This window comes from Apteryx mantelli, chromosome 23, assembly GCF_036417845.1.
Source record: "Apteryx mantelli isolate bAptMan1 chromosome 23, bAptMan1.hap1, whole genome shotgun sequence".
NCBI classification, from domain to species: domain Eukaryota; kingdom Metazoa; phylum Chordata; class Aves; order Apterygiformes; family Apterygidae; genus Apteryx; species Apteryx mantelli.
In genome coordinates this window covers 10202934-10224715 of record NC_090000.1, presented here as the reverse complement: position 1 = coordinate 10224715, position 21782 = coordinate 10202934, and the positions used below count along the sequence as shown (strand labels likewise).

General features: G+C 55.5%; 1 protein-coding gene across 1 annotated transcript in view; it reads left to right on the top strand.

Annotated features, from left to right (window-relative positions):
• Positions 1-21782, top strand: part of LOC136993995 (antigen WC1.1-like) — a 47744-nt gene that overhangs the window by 7245 nt on the left and 18717 nt on the right. Inside the window, exon 8 of the mRNA XM_067310034.1 lies at positions 2045-2072. Coding sequence (XP_067166135.1) covers positions 2045-2072 — 28 coding nt within the window. The remainder of the gene's footprint in view (positions 1-2044; positions 2073-21782) is intronic.

Sequence of the window (21782 nt, the reverse complement as noted above, 5' to 3'; positions counted from 1 at the left end):
CCTTGAGAAGGATAGCAGGAGAATCTCAGTGCCTGTCATCATCTGCATCATCCTGGGGGCCCTGCTGTGCCTGATCCTGGCCCTGCTGGTGGGGCAAGTGAGAAGTGCCAGAGCTCAGCGCAGAGGTGGGTCCTTCCCCATCAGTCCCAGGTGGGCAACGCCTCTTGGCAGCCCTGCAGGTGCTGTGGGGTGTCCGTGAGGGGCAGAGACAGAGCTGGGGTGGGGGTGCTGCCTCCTGCCCTATCCCTGCCCCTTCACTGTCTGGCTGGGGACAGCAGCAAGCAGGGTGGAGAGAGTCCAAACGCAGTAGGAGATGGTGACGGGGGAGGATAGAAATGGCAGTGAGGAGCTGGGGGAGACGGGAGCAGCAGGAGACCTTTGGGGATGCTGCTGGCCCCACTCTGGTCAGAGCTGGAGGGGAGGTCGTGGGGCAAGAGTGGTGCTGGGAGGCACGCAGGGCAGGGGGTCTCTGTGTGTGGGTGTCTGGTCCCTGGGCTTCTCCCTGCGTCCATCCCTTCGCACCCATGCCAGGAGCCATCTGGCAGAGAGTGAGAAGTTCACCAGGGAGAGGAGCTGCGGGAGCTGCTCCAGGGTCCGAGGAGGGAGTGACTCAGGGTGAAAAGGGGCATGGGGCTGTCTCTGAAGGGAGAGCGTGAGGATGCCATTGCCCCAGACCATATGCACAGGGACGCTGTTGTCAGCAGGGATGTGGCCAAGATGAGTGGACAGAGCAGTGGGGCCAGGCCGTGGGGTGTGTCCTGGGCTGGCCCAGGCAGAAGGGATGGGTGAGCACATTGGGGTCCAGTCTCCTGTCTCCATGTCCCTGTGCTGACCTTGCCTCTGTCCCCAGGCTCCAGGAGGTCTCTGGAGTCCTTCTCTGAGGCTGTGTACCAGGAGATTGACTACAGCCTGACGTGGGAGAAACAGGCGAAGTTTGGTTGCTCAGGTCAGTGTGGGTCACTGCTGGGAGGGAGCACATCTGCAGGGCCCTTTCCCTCAGCCCTGACCCAGGACAGCACCTCGGCAGCTCCCGGGCCAGTGGTCCCCGCAGCGCTGGTGCCACGGGTATGCGGGGAGAGCAGCCCAGTGCTGGGCTCAGGAGAGGAGCTTCCTCCCCACCAGCTCTGCCCATCGCAGCCAGGGGCACAGCTCCTCCCTGCCTCTCCTGCTGCACCCCCGGGGTTGTACCTGGTGGGTGAGGGAAGGGGCCGTCCTAGGGCAGCTCTGAAAGGCCCTTTGAGATGGGGTTTGTCCCACGGGAGCAGGGCAAGCCCCGGAAATGCAGTGCTGCCGGCTCCTGGGCTGCCGTCCCCATTCCCCCAGTGTCACTGCGTACTGAGAGCCCGACCTCTCGGGACGGGGAGGGATCCTGTCCAAGGTGTTTTCCTGGTGGGGAAAGTGGGGTGGGATAATGGGCTGGATGTCTCGGGGCAGTGAGGGGAGGGGGAGGAAGGAGATATAGAGCCCAGGAGGGGCACCCGCATGGGGAAAACTGCAATGCAGTGTCCTTGCTGCTTCCAGGGTGGAGCCTGCACTCCCGAGGAAGTGACAGGGCCCCCGGAGCCAGGAGAGCCACCCCATCCCTGCCCTCCACGGACACGGACTATGATGATGCTGAAGAGGCAGCTCTGGCACATCCCCATGAGGACACCAAGCCTGAGAGACAGGGCCCTGGTGCCAAACGGTCCTTGAGCCCAGGGCCAGGGGAGCCCACCGCTGCCGTGCAGTTGGGTGCACCGGCGACAGAAGAGAGGCCTGTGCAGCTGGGAGAGCCGTGAGTGCCAGAGAGCGCTCTCCCTTCTTCCACTGGCAGCAGAAACAGCTGGGCCTTTCCTCTATTTTTATTCCCATATTTTTACAGCGTGCATTGGTATTTGTTCTTACTAAACCCTTTGGAGGTTTGATCCAGAGCTGGTGTCTCCCTCCCCGGGTGGCGGGAGTGTCCCCAAGGCTGATCAGGGAGAGCAAAGCACCAAGAACCAGCAGTGGGGAAGGGGCACGTCTTGGGAACAGCGGGCTCTGAGACAGGCTGTGCACCTGCAAGTGCCCATGGTCCCTGGAGTGCGATAACAGTGAATAGGCCAGCTGGAGGATATTCCTGCTGGCAGAGACATTTCCATCCTGCAACCCACACACAGAGTTTCCACCCAAAATGGGTCTCTCTACAGGGTCCCGTAATGCCCCTTTGGGTGGGGAGGGCCAGTCTCCTCCCCCACCAGAGTGCCCCCGCTTGCTCTTTTCCCTGGGGCTCTACCAGGGTCACCCTGGTCCCAAGGCATGGAGGCCACCACAGAGCTGCAGTGACAGGGTTATCTCTGGGCTGTGGCCCCACAGATGTGAGTCCAGAGGTGACAGCAGGGCCCTGAACACCCCAGCCAGACCCAGAGGGGTTCATCACCCGGGGATCACCCCTTTCCAGGTGCTGCTCCTTGCTCCCACAGCCCTCGTGGACCCTCAAGCACACCTGGCACAGCCTGAGCTGGCTCCTTCCTGGCAGGGGCTGTGAGGCACCAGGGCCCTGGGCAGCCCCGGGACCCCCGTCCTACTGCTCCCATCCACCCCCACCCCTCTGCCCTCCCGCTGCTGGGCTGCAAGGGCAGAAGAAGGAGCTGCCTCGCCTGGGGCACCAGTTGGGGTTTGTGGAGGGGGAGATCTGTGTATAGGGCGCAGGGGGACGGGAGCAGGCAGTGATGGGAGGAGATGTTTCCTTTTGCAGTGCATGGGGCCATGCAACTGCCCTCAGCTCTCCCTGCCCAGCAGCCAGAGCACAGCTCACCTCTTCCCCGCAGCCTGCACCGTCAGGCTGGGAGACAAAATCAAATGCGTCTGCCCAGGGTCTGGTGCCTGACTTGGGGAGGCAGAGGATAACTCCCCCATTCCCGGTGCTGCCCAGCGCTGCCTCTGCTTTGTAAGAGGGTTTCAGCTCTGGGTCTCTGGAGGGACATGTCCCCTCTCCCCCAGCAGCCAAGCCACCACCCAGCAGTGGGGGTTGTGTGCGTCCCGGTCCCAGTGGCTGGGCTCCCCATTGGGAACAGCCACAGCTTGGCTGCCTGCGAAAAGCAGGATCCTGCCCTTGAGGAGAGGAGGCAGCCGGCAGCTGTCACCAGCACCCTCTCCCATGGTAGCGCTTCCCCAGGCATCGCTGGGAGCTCCTCCAGCCTTGGGCCCTGTGCTGACCCTCCATGGGCAGCACACATGCTGGAGCACCTGCTCTGCAGGGACCTGGTTGTGTGCCAGGTGCCTTTCACCAGCCTCTTCTGCCCTGGAGATTTAGACCTCAGGGCCAAAGTGCAGAGCAGGCAAGGGCCGGACCCTGCTCCTTCCCCTCGGTCATCCCAGATCAGCTGTTGTCCCAATCGGAGCTGCACAGGGGCTTGGTTGGCACTCAGTCACCATGTCCAGCCCTCAGCTGCACTGCAGGAGAGTTGGGCTGCACTGGCCACACTTATGGTCTGCCCTGCCCTCCTGCCCAGATCTGGCCCTACATGCACTGCTCTCTGCTGGGGAACACGGATGGTGTCAGCAGAATGTCCCCAGGGTGGTGGGGCAGGGCTGGGGTGTCCCTGGGGGCCCTCGGCGTGTTGGGGCTCAGACTCCACATCCAGCCCCGGGACCTGGAGCCTCCCTGCTGGCAGCCCCTGCCCTGAGACAGCCCCCTCCATCCCCCACCCCCTGCCCCTTTCTCTCTGCAGAAAATGCATGGCTGGAGCCTGAGCCTAGTGGGAGCAGGGGATGGGAGCACGAACCTCCCCAGGACCTGGCTGCTGGATCCTGGTTTCCGCATCCCTATGGCACCAAGCAGGAGCTTCTGCGGTGAGCTCACCTGCAGCTCGTGGCCATGCTGGGGCCAGCACAGAACTGCCTTCCCAAGGACTAGGGCTGCCAGCTCTGCTCAGCCCCATGGCCCATCTGCTGTGGGACAAGCACCTGTTCAGCCAGCCCTGGGGCTGTGCCAGCCCCTGCCCTGCCGCACAGACACATGTGGGGCTGGGTTCAGCCCCCACCAAAGGACATGCTGTCCCCAAGGTCTGGCACAGGGGCCCCTCCGTGCTCAGCATGCTGGGGAGAGGCCCCTTCCCTGCCACACAGCTCCTGCAGAGGGGAGGATGCCCAGATAGCCAGGGGTCCTGTCCCTCCCTGGCACATCTGCCCAAGGATGAAACATGCCCTCACCTGGTGCTAGGGGAAGGAAGAAACACAACACGTGCCGGAGGGCAGAGCTGGCAGGGAAGAGGCACAGGACAGGCACTTTACTCTTCTCCACCACACCCAGGCTGAGTCACAGCCTGGAAGCAGGCCTGCGACAGCATGACTACCATCACAGGCTGGTCAGGACCACAGCCGTCCAAGAAGGTTGGAGGTGGGATGTACCCAGGATTGCAGCCAGAAGGGCTTCGGGGAAAGCGTCTTTGTGCTGGCACCATCCAGCCCAGCCCAGGCCCGCCAGACCATCCCCAGAGCCTGCAGGAAAGCATGTCCCTAGGAGCGATGGGACTGTTCCCTTTGCCAGGCTCTGCTCCCACACTCATGTGCATGGACATGGGCAAAGAGTGACAAAACTGAAGACATGACCCTGTTCCATCACCAGCATGATGTCTTTGGGATCCCCAAGAGACATCTGCCAGAACCAAGGGCAGACCCGCAGCCAAATCTCTGGCCTTGGATGCAGGAGACAGTGCGTCTGCTCTGAAGCTCCACACAGCGCCCACAGCAGGAGCAGAGGGGCACCACACAAGTGCCCGAGCCCACTACCAGAAGGTGATGGATCAGAATGATGCATTTGCTTCACAGACATTCTTGGACACAGCATTTGTTTTAAAAAAAATCGAATTCCTTGAGATCTGTTACTTAGGTAATGCTCATGTGGGGAATCCAAACCTCTTGAACAGGGTAGTTGGCTGCTGTCTAGCTCTTGATGGTATTCACTGCCACAGGTGTCCTTGCAACAGCATCTTCAGCTGGATTGGATGAGAGTCCCTGAATGGGGCTGTTCCAGTGAATCCTTATTAGCCAGCTGGCCATGGTCCTATGCAACCACTGCAGAGCATGCAGGATCTGTTGAAAGAGAACTATATCGGACAAATCTGAACATCATCCTTGTATCACAGTCATAACTCCAATTCCAAAGATCTTGCCACAGGGCAAAGGAAGTGACATCACCATCCCAGGCTGGTCCCCCTTTACCTGCCTGCCCCTCTCCCCTACCCCTGAGCTCTCCTTTCTGCTGGCAGGAGTTTTCTGATGCTCTTGATGACCTCACACCACCTCCCTGATGACCTACATGCTAATAGCCAATGCAGCTGGTGCAAGGAATTGACCTCACAATCAACAACCCAGGCATGTCCCTCAACCTGCCTCTGCCTTCCCCCTGAGCTCTCATCTCCATGGGGAAGGCTTTCTGATCTGCTTCCTCACCTCACACTGCCTGCATGCCTGCTGCCCAGTCAGATTGCTGCAGTAGAAGTGACCTCACAAACAAGCTCCCAGCCATGCCACCTTCACCTGCCTCTGCCTCTCTCCTCTTCAGGAGCTCGCCTCTCTCCTGGGGGCTTTCTCCTCCCCTCAATGACCTCACAGTGCCCACCTGCCTTCCTGCCTGCCTGCCTGCCTGCTGCTGGTCAATCTGGTTGCAGCATAGAAGTGATCTCACAATCACTATGCCAGAGCTATCATGGTCACCTGCCTCTCCCTCCAGCCTCTCACATCTCCCTCATGGGCTTTGTCATGCCCTTGATGACCTCACATATCTGCCCACCTGCTGCTGGCCAATAAACTGCTGTGAAAGGAGAGACCTCATAATCAAACCCACCAATGTCACCGTCACCTCTCCCTCCCTCTCACCTCCTCCCAAGCTCTCCTTGCTGATGGACAGCCTCTGGGATGCCACTGATGACCTCATAATGCCTGCCTGCCCACTGCAGGCCAATCAGCTAAGTGTAATGGAAGTGACCTCACAACCACCACACCAGCCATTGTGCTTTCTCCTGCCTCTCCTGCTCCCACTCCCACCTCCCCAGCTGCTGAATCAGCTCCTGCCACCTGCAGTGACTCCAGTGCCTGTTCACCTGCTGCTGGTTGGGTGCTGCTGGGACAGGAGTGATTCACCAGAGACATCCCAGTGGTCACCTCCAACTGCCTCCCCTCTGCCCTCCTGCTGAGCTCTCATCTCCCATGGTCAGGTGCATCTGATGAGCCTGATGCCCTCACACCACCTGCCTGCCTGCCTGCCCAGGGCAATCCTACTGCTACAGCTAAAATAGCCTCCCAGCCAGCATCCAGTCCTGTTGCCTCTATACATGCCACGCCCTCCTGTCCCACAGGGTTGTGTGTCATTTCAGATGGTGTGCCAGTTGGTCACTTCCTACATGGGGAGCTCCACTTCCCACAGGGCATCCCGTCACAGGGCAAGTCCACCATTTCTGTAGAGGAGCAATGCATCCAGTTCCCGGCCTTCACCCCTGTGGGGACAATGGAGAGTTAGGACAAAAGCACCCCTGGAAATGAGGGCAATCGCACCCACGACCTCCTGCATGCAAAGCAGGAGCTCTTCCACTGACCTGCATCCCCTTACAGCCTGCTGAGGGCTGGGACATACTGTTGTCCCATGATGTGCCCTTTGCCAAGCACAGCCCTGCTGACCCCTGGTGCCCTGAGAGCCTCCGCAGAAAACAGCATTTGAACCCTCTGGCTGGCCCATAGGCTGGGATGGGGGAAGCTGGCATGGCTTCTCAGCTGGGGACTGCTCCTGGACCACGGTTGCACCACAGACTACTGCCCCTTCAACATCTCTGCTGTCTATGGGGCAGGAGGAGACTCTTGCTGCAGGCGCTGCTCCCACGCTCTGGCCCTCCCAGTGGAGGGTTGATGGAGAGGAGCAAACCCCTTCCCTGAGTTACCTCTGCCACTCTGTGCAGCACTCCTGTGTGCATCATATCTGTCCCCAACACCAGCAGCAGCAGCAAACGAGGTGAGGGAAAGGCCCTCCCCAAGGTGAGGTGCCCACAGCTCCGATTGGCCCCTGTGTGTGCAGTGGAGGGGCCACGGGAGCAGGCAGAGCTGATGCTGGGAAGGGAACTGCCCACAGCCCCTCAGCCAGGCACCAGGCCTCCCCCCTGCACCGCTCTGCCCTCCAGCACCCGGCAGTGGGCGAAGGGCAGTGTCCCCTTCCCTGGTGCTGGGCATGTGCCTGGGCTCAGGGACGTTCCCATTCCTGCATCACTGAGGACCGTCCTGACACCGGCCAGAGCTGCTCCAGGACAGCCCCAGGCTGGGGTCTCTGTGGTGCAGTGGGGGAGCACGTTCCGCTGTTAACCAAAAGGTTCGTGGTTTAAGCCCACCCAGGGACAGTGTCCTTTTAGCAGCATGACTGGCAGCACCATGTTGCCCGGAACCCTGGATTTTGCTCACAAAATTCTCTGTGTGCATGTGTGCGTGTGCGTGTGCGTGTGCGTGTGTGTGCAGAGATGGGTCTTGCTGAGGGGTCTTACACTGGGAGGGAAGAGACAAGATGATCAACAGGGTAAGGATCAGCACCAAGCACAAGGCACACACTTTACTACCGCCAAAATATAACAAATCAGGCTTTAGAGAAGGCTGTCCATTATGCCCTGTGTCATCCTCCAGAGAAGAGAAGGAAGGGAAGCATGAACAGCCACAAATGAATTCCACTTTCTCAAAGCATCTCATGGCCGTGTCTTCACCAGCCCCTTGATGTGCTGGGAACCTCCCTGCACCTCCCCTGCTCAAAAAAATGCTCTTTTCCCCTCCCAGGAACTGGCCTGGGAAACCCAGAGGGAAAAAGGAAAATTCCCCTCCCTGCACCAGAAGGGAGTCGGCGGGACTGTTTGATTCAGCTCTTGCCTACAACAACACAGGACACATCGTTCAGATTTCTCCCTTCTGGTCAGCTCTGATGTTCAAAAACAAAACCAGAAGTCCAGAAGAACACACTGTAGCTGGATTTGTTTTATCCCAGGTTGAAAAATACAAACTGACAACAACAGCATGGTGAAGAGGTGGCCAAGAGGTTAAGGAGAGGGATTGCTACTCTATTCTGCTCTGTGCACATGGCCTCAAACTTCATCCTCATCAAGGATGATCCTGTTCCTGGCTCAAAACCAGCCTGGAAGGAGTCTTTTGGCGCAGTGGCAGTCCTGCAGTCCCTGCCCCTACGGACAAGCATTTTCAAGCTCATTCTCAGAGCTGGCAAGACAATCCCCTTGCTTGGATGGCTACTCCCTTTCTCCCCACTCCTCTCACTTGTACTTGGTCACAACAAAAGCCAAATTTCTCTGGAGCTACATCCCTGGGGAGCTGGCTCTAGGACAGCAGATCTGCTGCTGGCTGGGACATGCACGTTGCTCTGGGACGTCCTTCCTGGACCATGCAAGGTGGCCAGAGAAGCTGGAGAGCAGCATGGAGGATGCATGAGCGTCCTGTTGAACCTGAGCTGAAATGGTGGTGCCATGCTCTTCCCTGATGGGAAGGACAGAAGAGGGAAGAGTGCCTGTCCATTGTGGGTGGTCGTGTCTGCACATCTCATCACTGAATGGGGAGAAGGCAGGGTGCGGTGCCATGGGGCAGTGAGAGAGGCTGGATGAGTCCCCACTCCAGCAACTGTGCGGCTGAGACTGGAGAAGCTGAGACTTGAGACAGAGCAGGATGTCCTTGGTCACAGTTGCAGCTGAGATCCCAATGGGAGAGCAGGGTTCAGCAGCAGCGAGAGCTGGCAAGAGGACCAAAGCAGCTTGTGGGGTGGCAGGAGCAGGGCTTTGCCCTCTGTGCACGGACAGAGGGCTGCAAGGTGCTGCAGCTGCGCTGCACAGGGCAGCCCGATGAGTGAGTAGGTTTGGGTAAGGAAAGTGGGGAGGATCGAGATATTTGTGCTGAGAGCTGCTGCAGAGGGCATAGAGGACACAAAAGCAAAGTCTGTGTGCAATGTTCAGGAAATGCAAAGGAAGGTAAATTTGGAGAGCAAAAGTGGCTGCCAGTTGGTGATCTGGGGTTGTTGTGAATTCAGTTTTACTGTCAGTTTTTAACCTCCCTGCTAGACCCCAGGGAATCACTGCATTTCTACCCTGTCTTAGTGCTCTGTCAGCAGCACGGAGCTGATGCAGAGGGATGTTCATTAGGGGCTCCAGCAAGGCCCCTCTGTGCTGTTTCTCTCCCTTCTGATACCCAGAGAAGAGCATGCTGACACGCTGATATTTCATCAAAGTTGGACACTGCCTAGATTGGCACTGAGTCAGAATACTACCACTGTGCTCACCTTTGGGGGATCTTTTGTGACACCCCCCCCCCCCAGCCACTGCCTTGAATCATCCACCTCATCCTCATGGGATCTACCTCCCTCTTACCCAGTGCCTCTGCAGCCAGCACTTCTGCTTTGCACCAGCAAAAGCTGGTTCTTTTTGGTCCCCAAAGAAAGGAACAAACTCTCTCTCTTAAGAAAGATACTATCTTATTAGCATCCCAGAAAAAGGTTATAGCAAATTATTTTATAAAAAAGAAAAAAAAGTCTCTTCTGATGCTGGGAACCCCAAGCTGATAAACTCTGGCGCAGAGCTTGAGTCAGTGCATGGCGCACTGTGCAGACCCTGTCCGTGATGTGGTTCACCAGCATTATGGCCTGCAGGGCTTTTGTAGGATTTTATTAGAAGTACTGTAGCATAGAAGGAATACAGGTTCAAGTTCAAGCTGGGAAGCCAGTCACAAGATCAGGGTCGAAGTCAGGTTCAGTTCTGGTGAGAGTAACCTGGGTCAGACACAGCCCTGTGATCAGCAGGCAGGTCCATGGTAACAAGGCAGGACCAAGGGCAGGCCAGAAAGTCAGTCCATGGGCCAGGATCGAGATCACTGCTGTCCAGTCACACATGGGTCAGTCATGGCTCTGGCTGAGCTGGAGATTGTCACTCTATGACACAGCTCAGGCAGGGACTGAAGCCCCCAGGCTGAGCTGAAATGGGGCTCCGGGGCCCAGGGCTAGTGGTTTAGTGGAGGCCCCACGTGGGGCTGGTCAGGAACATTAAGGCCTCTTAGTGCCTTTCAGGCCCAGACAAACTGTGAGGTCATCTTTATCACAGCAACTTCATAGGCCATCAGCAATCAGGTAGGCGGGCAGGCATTGTGATCTCAGCAAGGGCATCAGAACATTCCCCCAGCACAGGTGACAGATTTGGGGGAGAGAAGAGGGAGAGGAGGAGAAGAGGACATGGCTGGGACCTTGACTGTGAGGTCACTCCTGCCTCAGCACTGTGATAAGCCAGCAGCAGGCAGGCAGGAGGGCAGCTGTTGTGAGGTCAGCCAGGGCAGCCGAGAGCTTGCCCAGTCAGATCAAAGATCCCTCACTCCATCCTCCTCCACTGCTGCTTGCTCTTCTCCTCCTTGAACCCTCTCCCTAAGCACAGAGGCCCAGAGACCTTTTGGTGAAGACTGAGGCAAAGAAAGCACAGAGGAGCTCAGCCTGACCTGCTTTGCTCTCATTAATTCAACCACCCCATTCAGCAAGGTACCCGTATTTTCCAGTACTCATTGAGCGGAGGAAGCTCTTCTTGCAAGTCTCCAGCTGAGCTTTGGCTTTCCCATGGGTTGCTTGTGTGTATATACAGACCACGTAATGCATTTCAAGGTTTGCTGTACTGCTTAGGGATTTAAAAGGAACTCGACTGAGGCCTATGATGGATGTTTCTTAACTGTTCTGGCACTTCCCTTCATGGGTCAGAGTTACCAGTTAAAACTGGATCCAGCCGGTCTCGAGGCCCAACAGATGTATAGTATTCCGTAAAAGGAAAGGTTTTGACTGTGATCTTTGATTGGTTAAGAAACTTCTTGAAGAAGTAAGAAAGAACTTAAAAAGCCTTGTTCCTGTTTGATATGCAGAGACCATAGTGGTGAGGTTTATTGTGACCACAGTTGCCGTTTGCTCTCCCCTATAGCTAACTATAGTAAATAAAGCTTCTGTTCTGACCTAACCCAAAAGTATTAAGAATTTCTTCTATACCTGACACCATCCCCGCACACCCAAGATCTCTTTCTGTCCCTGCTTCCACCTCCTGTATACTCCCTTCTTTGCACTGGAGTTCCACCATGAGTTCTCGGGTCAGCCAAGCCAGTCTCATGATATTTCTGCTTGTTTGCCTGCCTAGCAAGGTGGACCGTTCTTGTGCCTGGGGTGGGGGTGCTATTCTTACACACCTGCCAGTTTTCTCAAGCTCCTTTGCCGCTCAGACCTGCCTCCATGGAATCCCCCATTACCAGTTCCCTGACAAGGCTGAGGTCTGCTCGCCTGAACTCCAGGCCCTGACTCTGCTACTCTCCTTCCTCGCTCGCTTCAGGATCTTGAACTCCACTATTTCATGATCTCTACAGCCAAGGCAGCCACAGACTATCATGGCCACATCCCTTCTGGTTGTGAGCTTCCATGTCACAGAATCACGGAATCACGGAATGGTTGAGGTTGGAAGGGACCTCTGGACATCATCTAGTTCAACTCCCCTGCTCAAGAAGCATTGCCTAGAATATGTGGCACAGGACCGCATCCAGGCAGGTTTTGAATATCTCCAGAGAAGGAGACTCCACAACCTCTCTGGGCAAGCTGTGCCAGTGCTCTGTCACCCTCACAGTGAAGAAGTTTTTCCTCATGTTCAGCTGGAACCGCCTGTGTTTCAGTTTGTGCCCGTCGCCTCGCGTCCTGTCGCTGGGCACCACTGAAAAGAGTCTGGTCCCATCCTCTTTATACCCTCCCTTCAGATATTTATATACATTGATAAGATCCCCCCCTCAGCCTTCTCTTCTCTAGGCTAAACAGGCCCAGCTCTCTCAGTCTTTCCTCATAAGAGAGATGCTCCAGTCCCCTAATCATCTTTGTAGCCCTTCGCTGGACTCTCTCTGGTAGTGCTATGTCTCTCTTGTACTGGGGAGCCCAGAACTGGACACAGTACTCCAGATGTGGCCTCACCAGGGCTGAGTAGAGGGGAAGGATCACCTCCCTCCACCTGCTGGCAACACTCTTCCTAATGCACCCCAGGATACCATTGGCCTTCTTGGCCACAAGGGCACATCGCTGCCTCATGCTTAACTTCGTGTCCACCAGCACTCTCAGGTGCTTCTCTGCAGAGCTGCTTTCCAGCAGGTCAGCCGCCAACCTGTCCTGGTGCATGGGGTTATTCCTCCCTAGGTGCAGGACTCTGCACTTGCCTTTGTTGAACTTCAGGAGGTTCCCCTCTGCCCATCTCTCCAGCCTGTCCAGGTCCCTCTGAATGGCAGCACAGCTCTCTGGTGTATCAGGCGCTCCTCCCAGTTTGGTATCATCAGCAAACTTGCTGCGGGTGCACTCTGTGTCTTCATTCAGGTCATAGATGAAGAATTTGAAGAAGACTTGGCCCAGTACTGACCCCTGGGGGACACTGCTAGCTACAGGCCTCCAACTAGACTGTGCCGCTGATCACAACCCTCTGAGCTCTGCCATTCAGCCAGTTCTCAGCCCACCTCACTGTCCACTCATCTAGCCCACACTTCCTGAGCTTCCCTATGAGGATGTTATGGGAGACAGTGTCGAAAGCCTTGCTGAAGTCAAGGGAGACAACATCCACTGCTCTCCCCTCATCTACCCAGGCAGTCATTCCAGCATAGAAGGCTATCAGGCTCGTTGAGTAATATTTGCCCTTGGTGAAGCCATGCTGACTACTCCTGATCACCTTCTTTTCCTCCACATGCTTGGACATGGCCTCCAGGATGAGCTGCTGCATCAGCTTTCCAGGGATGGAGGTGAGGCTGCCTGGCCTGTAGTTTCCTGGGTCCTCCTTCTTGCCCTTTTTGAAGACTGCAGTGATACTGGCTTTCTTCCAGTCCTCAGACACCTCTCCTGTTCTCCATGATCTTTCCAAGAGGATGGAGAGTGGCCTAGCAATAACATCCGCCAGCTCCCTCAGCACTCGTGGGTGCATCCCATCAAGGCCCATGGATTTGTGGGTGTCAAGTTTGCTTAAATGATCTCTAACCCAGTCCTCCTCCACCAAGGGAAAGTCTTCCTTTCTCCAGACATTCTCTCTTGCCTCCAGGGTCTGGGGTTCCTGAGGGCTGGCCTGAGCAGTAAAGACTGAAGCAAAGAAGGCATTCAGTAACTCTGCCTTCTCTGCATCTTTCGTCACCAGGGCACCAATCCCATTCAGCAGTGGGCCCACATTTTCCCTAGTCTTCCTCTTGCTACTGATGTATTTGAAGAAGCCCTTCTCGTTGTCCTTGACATCTCTTGCCAGATTTAATTCCAAAAGGGCCTTAGCCTTTCTCGTTGCATCCCTGCATACTCTGACAATGTTCCTGTATTCCTCCCTGTGGAGGGTCATGACAGGGTTAAATTGGTGGGAAGTTACAAGCAGCAAAGCGTATGGGAAAGGAGAAGAAAGTAACAAGGTACGGGGTATGATCACCGCATGATCAGCGTGATGATTGGCTAGCTTGTGCATGAACAGGAGTGTGATCAGCACGGTGATTGGCTTAGCGAAGCGTATCTGTGACGTGAATAGTATATATCTGTAAAACCGCTGAAGCAGCAAACTTCTTAGTATAAATATGCTCAGAAGCAAACAATAAACGTCTCAAGATGCACCACCTCTTGAGTCCATGCAATCATTCGCTACACCTCCCAAGTGGCCTCTCCCCCTTTCCACTTTCTGTGCATTTCCTTCTTCTAGTTGAGTTTTGCCAGGAGCTCCTTGCTCATCCATGCAGGTCTCCTACCTCCTTTGCTTGACTTCTGACTCATAGGGATGCACCGCTCTTGAGCCTGGAGGAAGTGATGTTTGAATATTAACCAGCTCTCTTGAACGACCTGTCCTTCTAGGGCCCTAACCCATGGGATTCCTCCAAGTAGGTCCCTGAAGAGGCCAAAGTTTGCTCTCCTGAAGTCCAGGGTTGTGATCCTACTTAGTGTCCGGCCTCCTCCTCACAGGATCCTGAACTCCACCATCTCATGGTCGCTGCAGCCAAGGCTGCCCCCGACCTTCATATCTTCCACCAGTCCTTCTTTCTTTGTTAGTACGAGGTCCAGCAGCACACCTCTCCTTGTTGCCTCCTCCACCACCTGTGTCAAGAAGTTGTCACCAATGCTCTGCAGGAACCTCTGGGATGGTTTGTGCCTAGCTGTGTTGTCTTTCCAGCAGATACCATTTCTAGTCTTTGGGATCCACATTATTCCTGTTAAACCCCCAGAAGCCCAACCCTCAATGCAGCAAACATGCACATGAGAGTTGAGGGTCCCCTCCCATCTTGCAGCCAGGACTGGTACCAGGACAGGGAGGCTCTGCCTTAACCCCTTCTCGGCCTCAGGAGGCCTAAACCAGCTCTTCCCACCTCCCTGCAGAGTCCCCTTGTCACTAGGACATGTGCTGGCCATGAAAGGGCTGACTCCACTGCTCTGACTGGGACCTACAAAGAGCGGGAGGTCCCTGAGGCACCCTGACCGCAGCTGCAGACAAAGAGCTATGGCATGACCTTGGGAGAGAGCTGCCCTGGGAACAGGCAGTGCCCTCAACCCCTAACTCCTCAGTGGTCATTTGGGGGCCCCTCCAATGTTCACATGCTGCAAATGGCAGAGTTCACACCACACCAAGGAAAGATCCACAGCAGTTTGGAGATTTGGTTTAATTCACAAGAACAAAGCTCTGGGTGTGCCAGCATGGCTGGCAGTCACTGGTACCTCTCCTGCTGGCTCAGGAGGCAACTCTTCTCCCCAGAGGAGTTAAGGAGTGGGAAAGAACGATACTAAGTGGGATTGACAGAGAGAAGGGCAGAGAAATTCTGCAGGCTATTCCAGACCATACATTTTTGGATGTGCTTCTGATGGTGTTTTCATGCTCACTGTGGTGTGACACAGGCCCCTGGGTCCAAACAAGGTCCTATGTGCATTTGGTCAGCCTGGGACTGAGTCCGGTGGGGCCAAGACTGGGGGTGAACCTGCTTCTGGGCTTCAGCATTCAGTGAGAGGATCAAAAAGGTGCAGACAAACACTGCAGGGATCCCTTCATGTGTAGCTGCTCAGAACTTCTATGGCCCACATTGTAATCCTATTCTCAGTGCCAAATAGCAGCCCCTCGGATGGAAGGGCTCTCTGGTCCAACTCCAAAGGAGTGCTGGGCATTTGCTTGGGGCTGCAGAGAGATGCATGGTATTAAAGTCTAACCCAGGTCAGTCCCAAGTCACAGAAGTCTCAGGATGTCACATTAAACCCAGTGGCTCTGCGACTGGGATTCTGACATCTCGGTGGGTCACTGCCCCTCAACTCTCCCATGCTTTTCCTGGATCTGGCACACACTTAGTCTGTCTGTTGTGTCCCCAGCCTCTCAGCTGCTCTTTTCTCCTCCTCGCCTATGCTGGAGAAGTAAACATAGACGGTCACCTCCTCATCTGATGCCAGGTGGTACCTGAGGACTTCCTGAACACTTGGCTTTTCTTCAGCCAGCTTCTCACCACTCACTCTGCTCCTTCTTCCTAACTGGAAGCAATGAGCCTGACTGAACCCTTGGCTGCGTTTCCGTTCTCTGCTGAACCTGCAAGACAATGCAATGAAGTTTTTAGCCCCACTTCCAAGCACACTCAGAGGCTCTGAACATGCACCACTAGAGCAGCCAGCACCTGCAGGACCTGTGCTGTCACCAGACCCCTGGGTCTGGCCTGGCTTCAGGCACCCCACGCAGGGATACTGCAGCCGTAGCTGGAGAACCAGGAGAGTCACTGCAGCATTCCCAAGGCTGTGTCACAGCCTAACCAGGATTCACTACGGTTTCCCACTGGCACTTACCTCTCAGTCTGAGATATCTTGTGGCATCATAAATGAGGGAAAGGAATTGCCACTTGCAGAGCAGGAAACCTGCACTGCACTCAATCTCAGGGAAAGACTGGTGATGGGGGTTCAGCATGGCTGGTTCTTCCTGCAGGGCACGATTGACTGTCTCTCACTGCCGCCTCTGCCGCTTGACTTGAGCCATCCAGTCAGCACTCTTATGCCCTTAAGCTAATATTGTCAATATTAAGCCTTAACTCCCATAAGCAAATACAGCCAACGGACACACAGGGGGAGCTGGGCCTCCATCAGTGCTCACAAGCTGGGCACCTGCTCCTGCAGCAGAAGGCAGTTCTGCAGGAGAATTGGGCTTTCAACCAACTGTTTACATCCACAGAGACAGGGATTCCCCCCAGCCGAAACGCCCTGGGCTGCACAACATGCCCAGAAGAAAGCTCAGCATGCCCAAATCCACACTTGGATATGCAGACTAGGCCAGATGCTGGAGGACTGTATGAGCCAGCTGAATGACATAAGGAAGACCTCCAGTGCTCGGAGGGGCATTAGCTTCCTCATCAGACTGTTCCAGGGCTTCCCTATCGTTCCTGTGAGAAAGCTCATTTTAACCCAACTTCTCTGTGCTGCCACTGGAGACATCTCCCATCTCCTGTGGGAATCAGGGCTAAGAAGCCAATAGACTCACTCTGCAAAGAATGACATGACCAGAATGGGTCTGAAAATGAGCAGCTTTGCTGCCTGACAGGACTGAATCCCTCATCTCTGGCACCTGCAAAGGCAAGAGACACATGTGAGATGATGCCAAGAAAATTATCTCAGTGCTCACAAGAGCAGCAAACTTTTCCACTGCTCAGAGAAGAAGCTGCCTCTCCGAAATGCTGAAACAAAGAACTCCGTTCCTCACAGCAGCCCCTCAGTTATACAGCCTAGCAGCTGGAGGGGAATACATGAGAAAGGGGAATAACCCTGTCAGGCTTTTTGCAAGGCTCAGAAGCCAGAGACTCAGCCCGGAAACCAGGTGCTTCCTAATGCAGCAGTTGATGGAGGCAAGCACAGGAGAAGGCATTTCACTAGCTGGGGTTCCTGGCTGCTGCATTTTTCCTGCTGCCTTGAGTTGATGCCTCCTGAGCTGAGAACAAAGGGCTCAGATGTGGTGTTTACCCCACAGTCTCTCCTAACATTCAGATGGCTGCCTTTGCAGCATGGAGGAACAGAGTGACACAGCCCTTCCTTTCCCTTTACACAGCAGCTAACAACTGTGAGGGCCAACCCTCTGGTGTGTGTTCAAGGGGTAGCTGAGGGTCCTGCTCTGGGACTCACTGGAACAAAAGCTGGAAAAATGGTCCCGGCCCAGAGAAAGGACTGAAAAAATGCCATGGACTAAGACAGAAGGAAGAGACAGAGCTGGGAACCAGCTACAGCCTGCTTGCATCTCTGGCTTAGCCCTTGAGGGGCTGAGCTCAGACTGCTTTCACATCTCACCTTTCCAGCTGCCCCTGAAAGCCCAGGCTGAAGGACAGGCCTGCACTAGAGACCTGGGGAAGGGCATTGGGCTGGAAGGATTCTCTCTGTGACACAGTGTGGCCACCACTAGCAGCATGTGGGTGCACACCTCATGGCAAAACACACAATAGGTGTGATCTCTTCTTTGAATTTTTCCATGAGCACATGGGAACAGGATCCTGGGCTGGAGGGGACTTTGGTTTGACCCAGTAGAGAAAGTCCCGGGGTCTTCTATGTCACCAAGTCCTCTGAACGCTAGAGAAGAACAGTCCAGGAAGCTGGCATTACTCTAGGCCAGGACCATCCCCATGACCAGAGAGGTCATGGCAGGCCAACAGAAGTGCATTCACTTGCACTTTGCTAGGATTTCAAAAGCATGAGAAGCAGAACTGGAGAAATGGAAATCTTACCCCAAGAAGAGCTTCTACCAGCTGTTCAGTCCCATTTAGCCTCTGCAGAAAGTCTCTGTAAAATCTCGCTTGCACGTCTTTTCCTTGAATAACAAGCATGCCAATGTCCTTCAGAACAAGGGCAACATTCTTGCCACTCTCGAGGCAGCGAGACTAAAGACGCATGGTCTCTTCTGTGCAAGCCTCCACTGTTTGCCAAGGAACGGAGATGTCTGAGGCTACGTGAGCATACTTCAGGGGCTCCTTACAATTCCTTACGACCTAGGAAGCAACACAAGAAGAATGAAGTCACTAACAGAGCAGTTCAGCAGGCTAAAAGAGAATGTCAGCAGCTTTGAGGTCTTCAAGCAAGAAACTGCTCCTGGCCTGTCTTCTTTAACATTTGGCAAAGCTCTTGCGGGAAGATGATGTCCTCCCTCTCTAGGAGAAGTTCAAAGCACTCTGTAACTGATGTGCTGAGTGCACAGCAAGGTTTTCTTGCCTACAGAGATGGGAAGGTCCTAGCAATCTGGTATGAACCTGAGACACAGCGGTAGGACAAGGAGAGGAGAAGGCAGAGAGTTCCCATGATGGGGAAGTGGGTGCCAGGTCACGGTACTTGTGCCCACACTCAGTGCATTACACAAGCACTGCACTACACCCCTTCAGATCCTTCAGGCCATCCCCAGCGCCCTCACACATGCACAGCAAACATGCCTGCTTTGGGTGCCAGAGGCCTGTCCCTGAAAGGAGCCAGACTCATGTTGCCCTAAGAGAGAAGATGGAATCCTTTGAAAGGAAAGACCCACTCCAAACGCAGCTCTGAGCTCCTCCTGCCCCACAGGCATCACCGATGTCCACTACATCTGCAGGGCTGGCAGCGCTGACCAGCAGTCACAGCAAAGCTGACCTCTGATGGGTTTTCATCCTCACTATGGTCCCCATCTATCTTTCAAGGCTCTCTACATCTGGTTCACTTCTAAGTAGTAGGAGAATGCAAGAGGCAGTATGAACGCTGGTGTTTGCCTGTACAAGGACTGGTGTGGCAATAAACATGGACCAAGGGTTTTAACTAGATCTGAGCAGAAGAGGCAGCCCCAGTACACTGGGCATATAGCCAGCTGTTACAGCAAGTCAGAGAGAGAGGGAGTATAATTGTATTGTGCATTATGATCTCATGATAATAACAATAAAAAGGAATGGAGCTGTTCACAGGACCTGGTGGAGGAATTCTAAATTTCTAACAGTCACATCTGAACAGCACTTGTGCACATCCCAAAGATGTCCCAAGGGGAAGCAAAAGTGCCAGGCTGTCTTCTTACCAGCAACATAGGCCTTATCATTGGGGAGGCTGTGAACCTCTGCAATATTCTTTGAAAGGTGGAACACAGGTGTGCAAACAATCAGAAGGCCATGCTTCCCACCACCAACTTGTCCAGTTACAACACCGAAGGTCCCAAGCTGAATAATTCAGAGTTCCTGAAAACAGGAAGGAAGAGAAGAATTATGAGACTGTTAGGTGGACAGGCTGATGATCTGTCAGCACATGATGATGGTGCTCTGTGCCCTGCCCACTCCTGCTGTACTGCAAAGCTTTGGAGAAGCCTTGGAGAAGCTCTTTCGAAGAACTTTCCAGGCCCAGCGGGGCAGACCCACCTGGCTCAGCACCAGCTGCCTTACAGTGTTGTCAGACACACCTCCCTAGGTAGCAAGGGTCTCTGGAAAGTAAGTGAAAGACACATCATGCTCTGGGTGGGCCAACTCACAACCATTCAGCCCATGCCTAATGCAGATGACAAGTGCAAGTGTATTCAAACAGCATCCCCCTCCTCAAACATACCCCATCCCTGACAGGAGCTGCAGAGCTGAGGTGGGGACTGCCTTAATGTGGACCCAGGAGGGGTGTGGATCTCAAACAGAGGCATTAGGGCATGGAGATCCTGCCATGGGACATCCACAGTGTGTTCCCAAGGTCAAAGCCTGCTCTGCCATTCTGGAGGTACAAGGAGATCCAGTGGGAAGGAGCAGGAGGCAGTGGCCCGTTTCCCAGACGGGAAGCCACTGGGAGCTGAGGAAAAGTCCAAGGATTCATTTCTAACCCATGTGTTTCCGGCAGCTTCTCCAGAGCCCAGCAGGAGCTGCAGGGCCCCTCAGCCTTCTTCAGACAGGTCTCTTTTCCTGCTACATGCAGCTGTCACAGGGTGACCCCCGCCCTAGGGATTTTGGCAATGGATTTCCACTCAGCGAGAGGACAGTGCCATGCCCAGGGCAGTCCAGGGGCTCAGGGCATCCCCTGGGTTTCCCCTGCGGGGCCAGGCATCTCCCACTGCTGCCAACAGCCCCACCAGATCTGCCAAGAGCCCGGGACTGTCCCTGGGCTGCGATGGGTCTGTGCCCATTGCCAGGGCCAGCCGTGTGCCAGGTGCTCACCCCAGGGGAAACGTGTGCTGGTCCCCACCCTGGACCAGCCGTGTGCCAGGTCCCCGCCGGGGCCGGGCCAGTGCTGGGCACCCTGGGCCCAGGCAGGGTGAGGAACAGCTCTGCCCCGGGCGGGCACAGGGCCAGCCCCGCCCAAGGGCTGGGCACCCTGGGCCGGAGGGACTCGCTGTGGCTGCCACACGCTGGCTCCAGTGGCCTGTCCCTGCCCAGGGCAGTGGGAGCAGTTGGCTGGGGCTGGTTCAGGCCGGGCTGGGGTAGTGTGACATGGCGCTGTGTGGGGCTGGGGTGTGGGGCTGGGCCAGGGCACAGGGCCGGGCCAGGCCAGGGCGTTGCTGCTGTGGTGGCAGCACCAAAGGTCGGGGCAGAGATAAATACTGCGTCACGTCAGCGCAGCCAGTTAGGTTCTTCAGGGGAGCAGCTCGGCCTTAGGCTTCACGCATCAGTGCACGGTTGGGACTTTGCAGTTAGGGATCTTAGGGAACTCTTTTGGGTGATGGCTGAATGCTGGGCTTTGTGTTTCTGCTGAGGGTTTTGGGAATGGGCTCCATTTGTGGCCTTGGGGTTTGGGTGGGGGTGGGGGTGAGGGCTAGAGCCAGGTCTAGCATTGAAGACAAGCGATGAGGCCTAGGGATTAGCCTCAGACACAGGGTAAGAGTGAGGGTAAGGGGTAGGGATTGAGGCTGCAGCGCAGCAGTTTGGGTTTGGCCTTAGCGACTAGAGGAGGGGAAGGAGGGAAGGTGGAAGGGTAGGACTTCAGGTATGTGGTTAGGCTTAGGATAGGGGCCTGCCAGAGGTGCTCTCGCAGTCCCTGTGCCAGCGGCATCCCCATTACCTGAAGACCCCTAACCTCCCCAACACATGTGCTGTCTCTTGGCCGAGAGCTCTTTATCTTTCATGTGCTCCCACACCTGCCTCCAGCTTCTGGCTGGTCAGCTGAGGGGATGCAGAGGACCTCCTCATCAGCACCCAAGCGCTGTCTGGCACACCTGCCTCTGCCTCTGGCCTCCCCCACCTTCTCTGCCCTCCTGGGCAGACCCCGCCCTCCCCTTGAGCACCTCACAATGCCAGCCTGCTGCTCCTCACCAATCAGCTTGCTGCAGCACAAGTGACCTCACAACCTACAGCCCCGCCCTGACACCTCCACCTGCAGCTCCCCCTCCCCTGCCTCTGCCCTCTACTCTCAGCTCCATGCGCTTCCACTGCAAAACTAAACCCCACAGACCCTGCCCTGCCTCTGCAGCGAAGAAACCAAACGCCTTGGAGCTAGGCTTCCAAGATGGTTGGACAGTTAGAGTCTTCAGGGGAGCAGCTTCGGCCTTAGGCTTGAGGCATGAGCGGGAGGTTTGTGCTTTGCAGTTTGTGGGCTTAGGGAAATCTTTGGGGTGATGGAGAGAGCAAGGGTGGCACGGCTTCAATGAGAAAGGTGTGCACGGAAGGGCATGGAGAAAGGCTCAGTTAGGTGGGATTTACTTTGGGTGAGAAATGGATGCACATGGAGCAGGAAATGGGTCATAGAGTCAATGAGGCAGGATATGGGGATGGGCTGGGAACTGGACATCCAGGACAACCCATTCCTTGGGGTGTCTTTATAAAGAGACTGTCCATCTCGGGAAGCCCCATCTCCCTGGCTGCCCTTCAGGGCAACGGCCTCATCC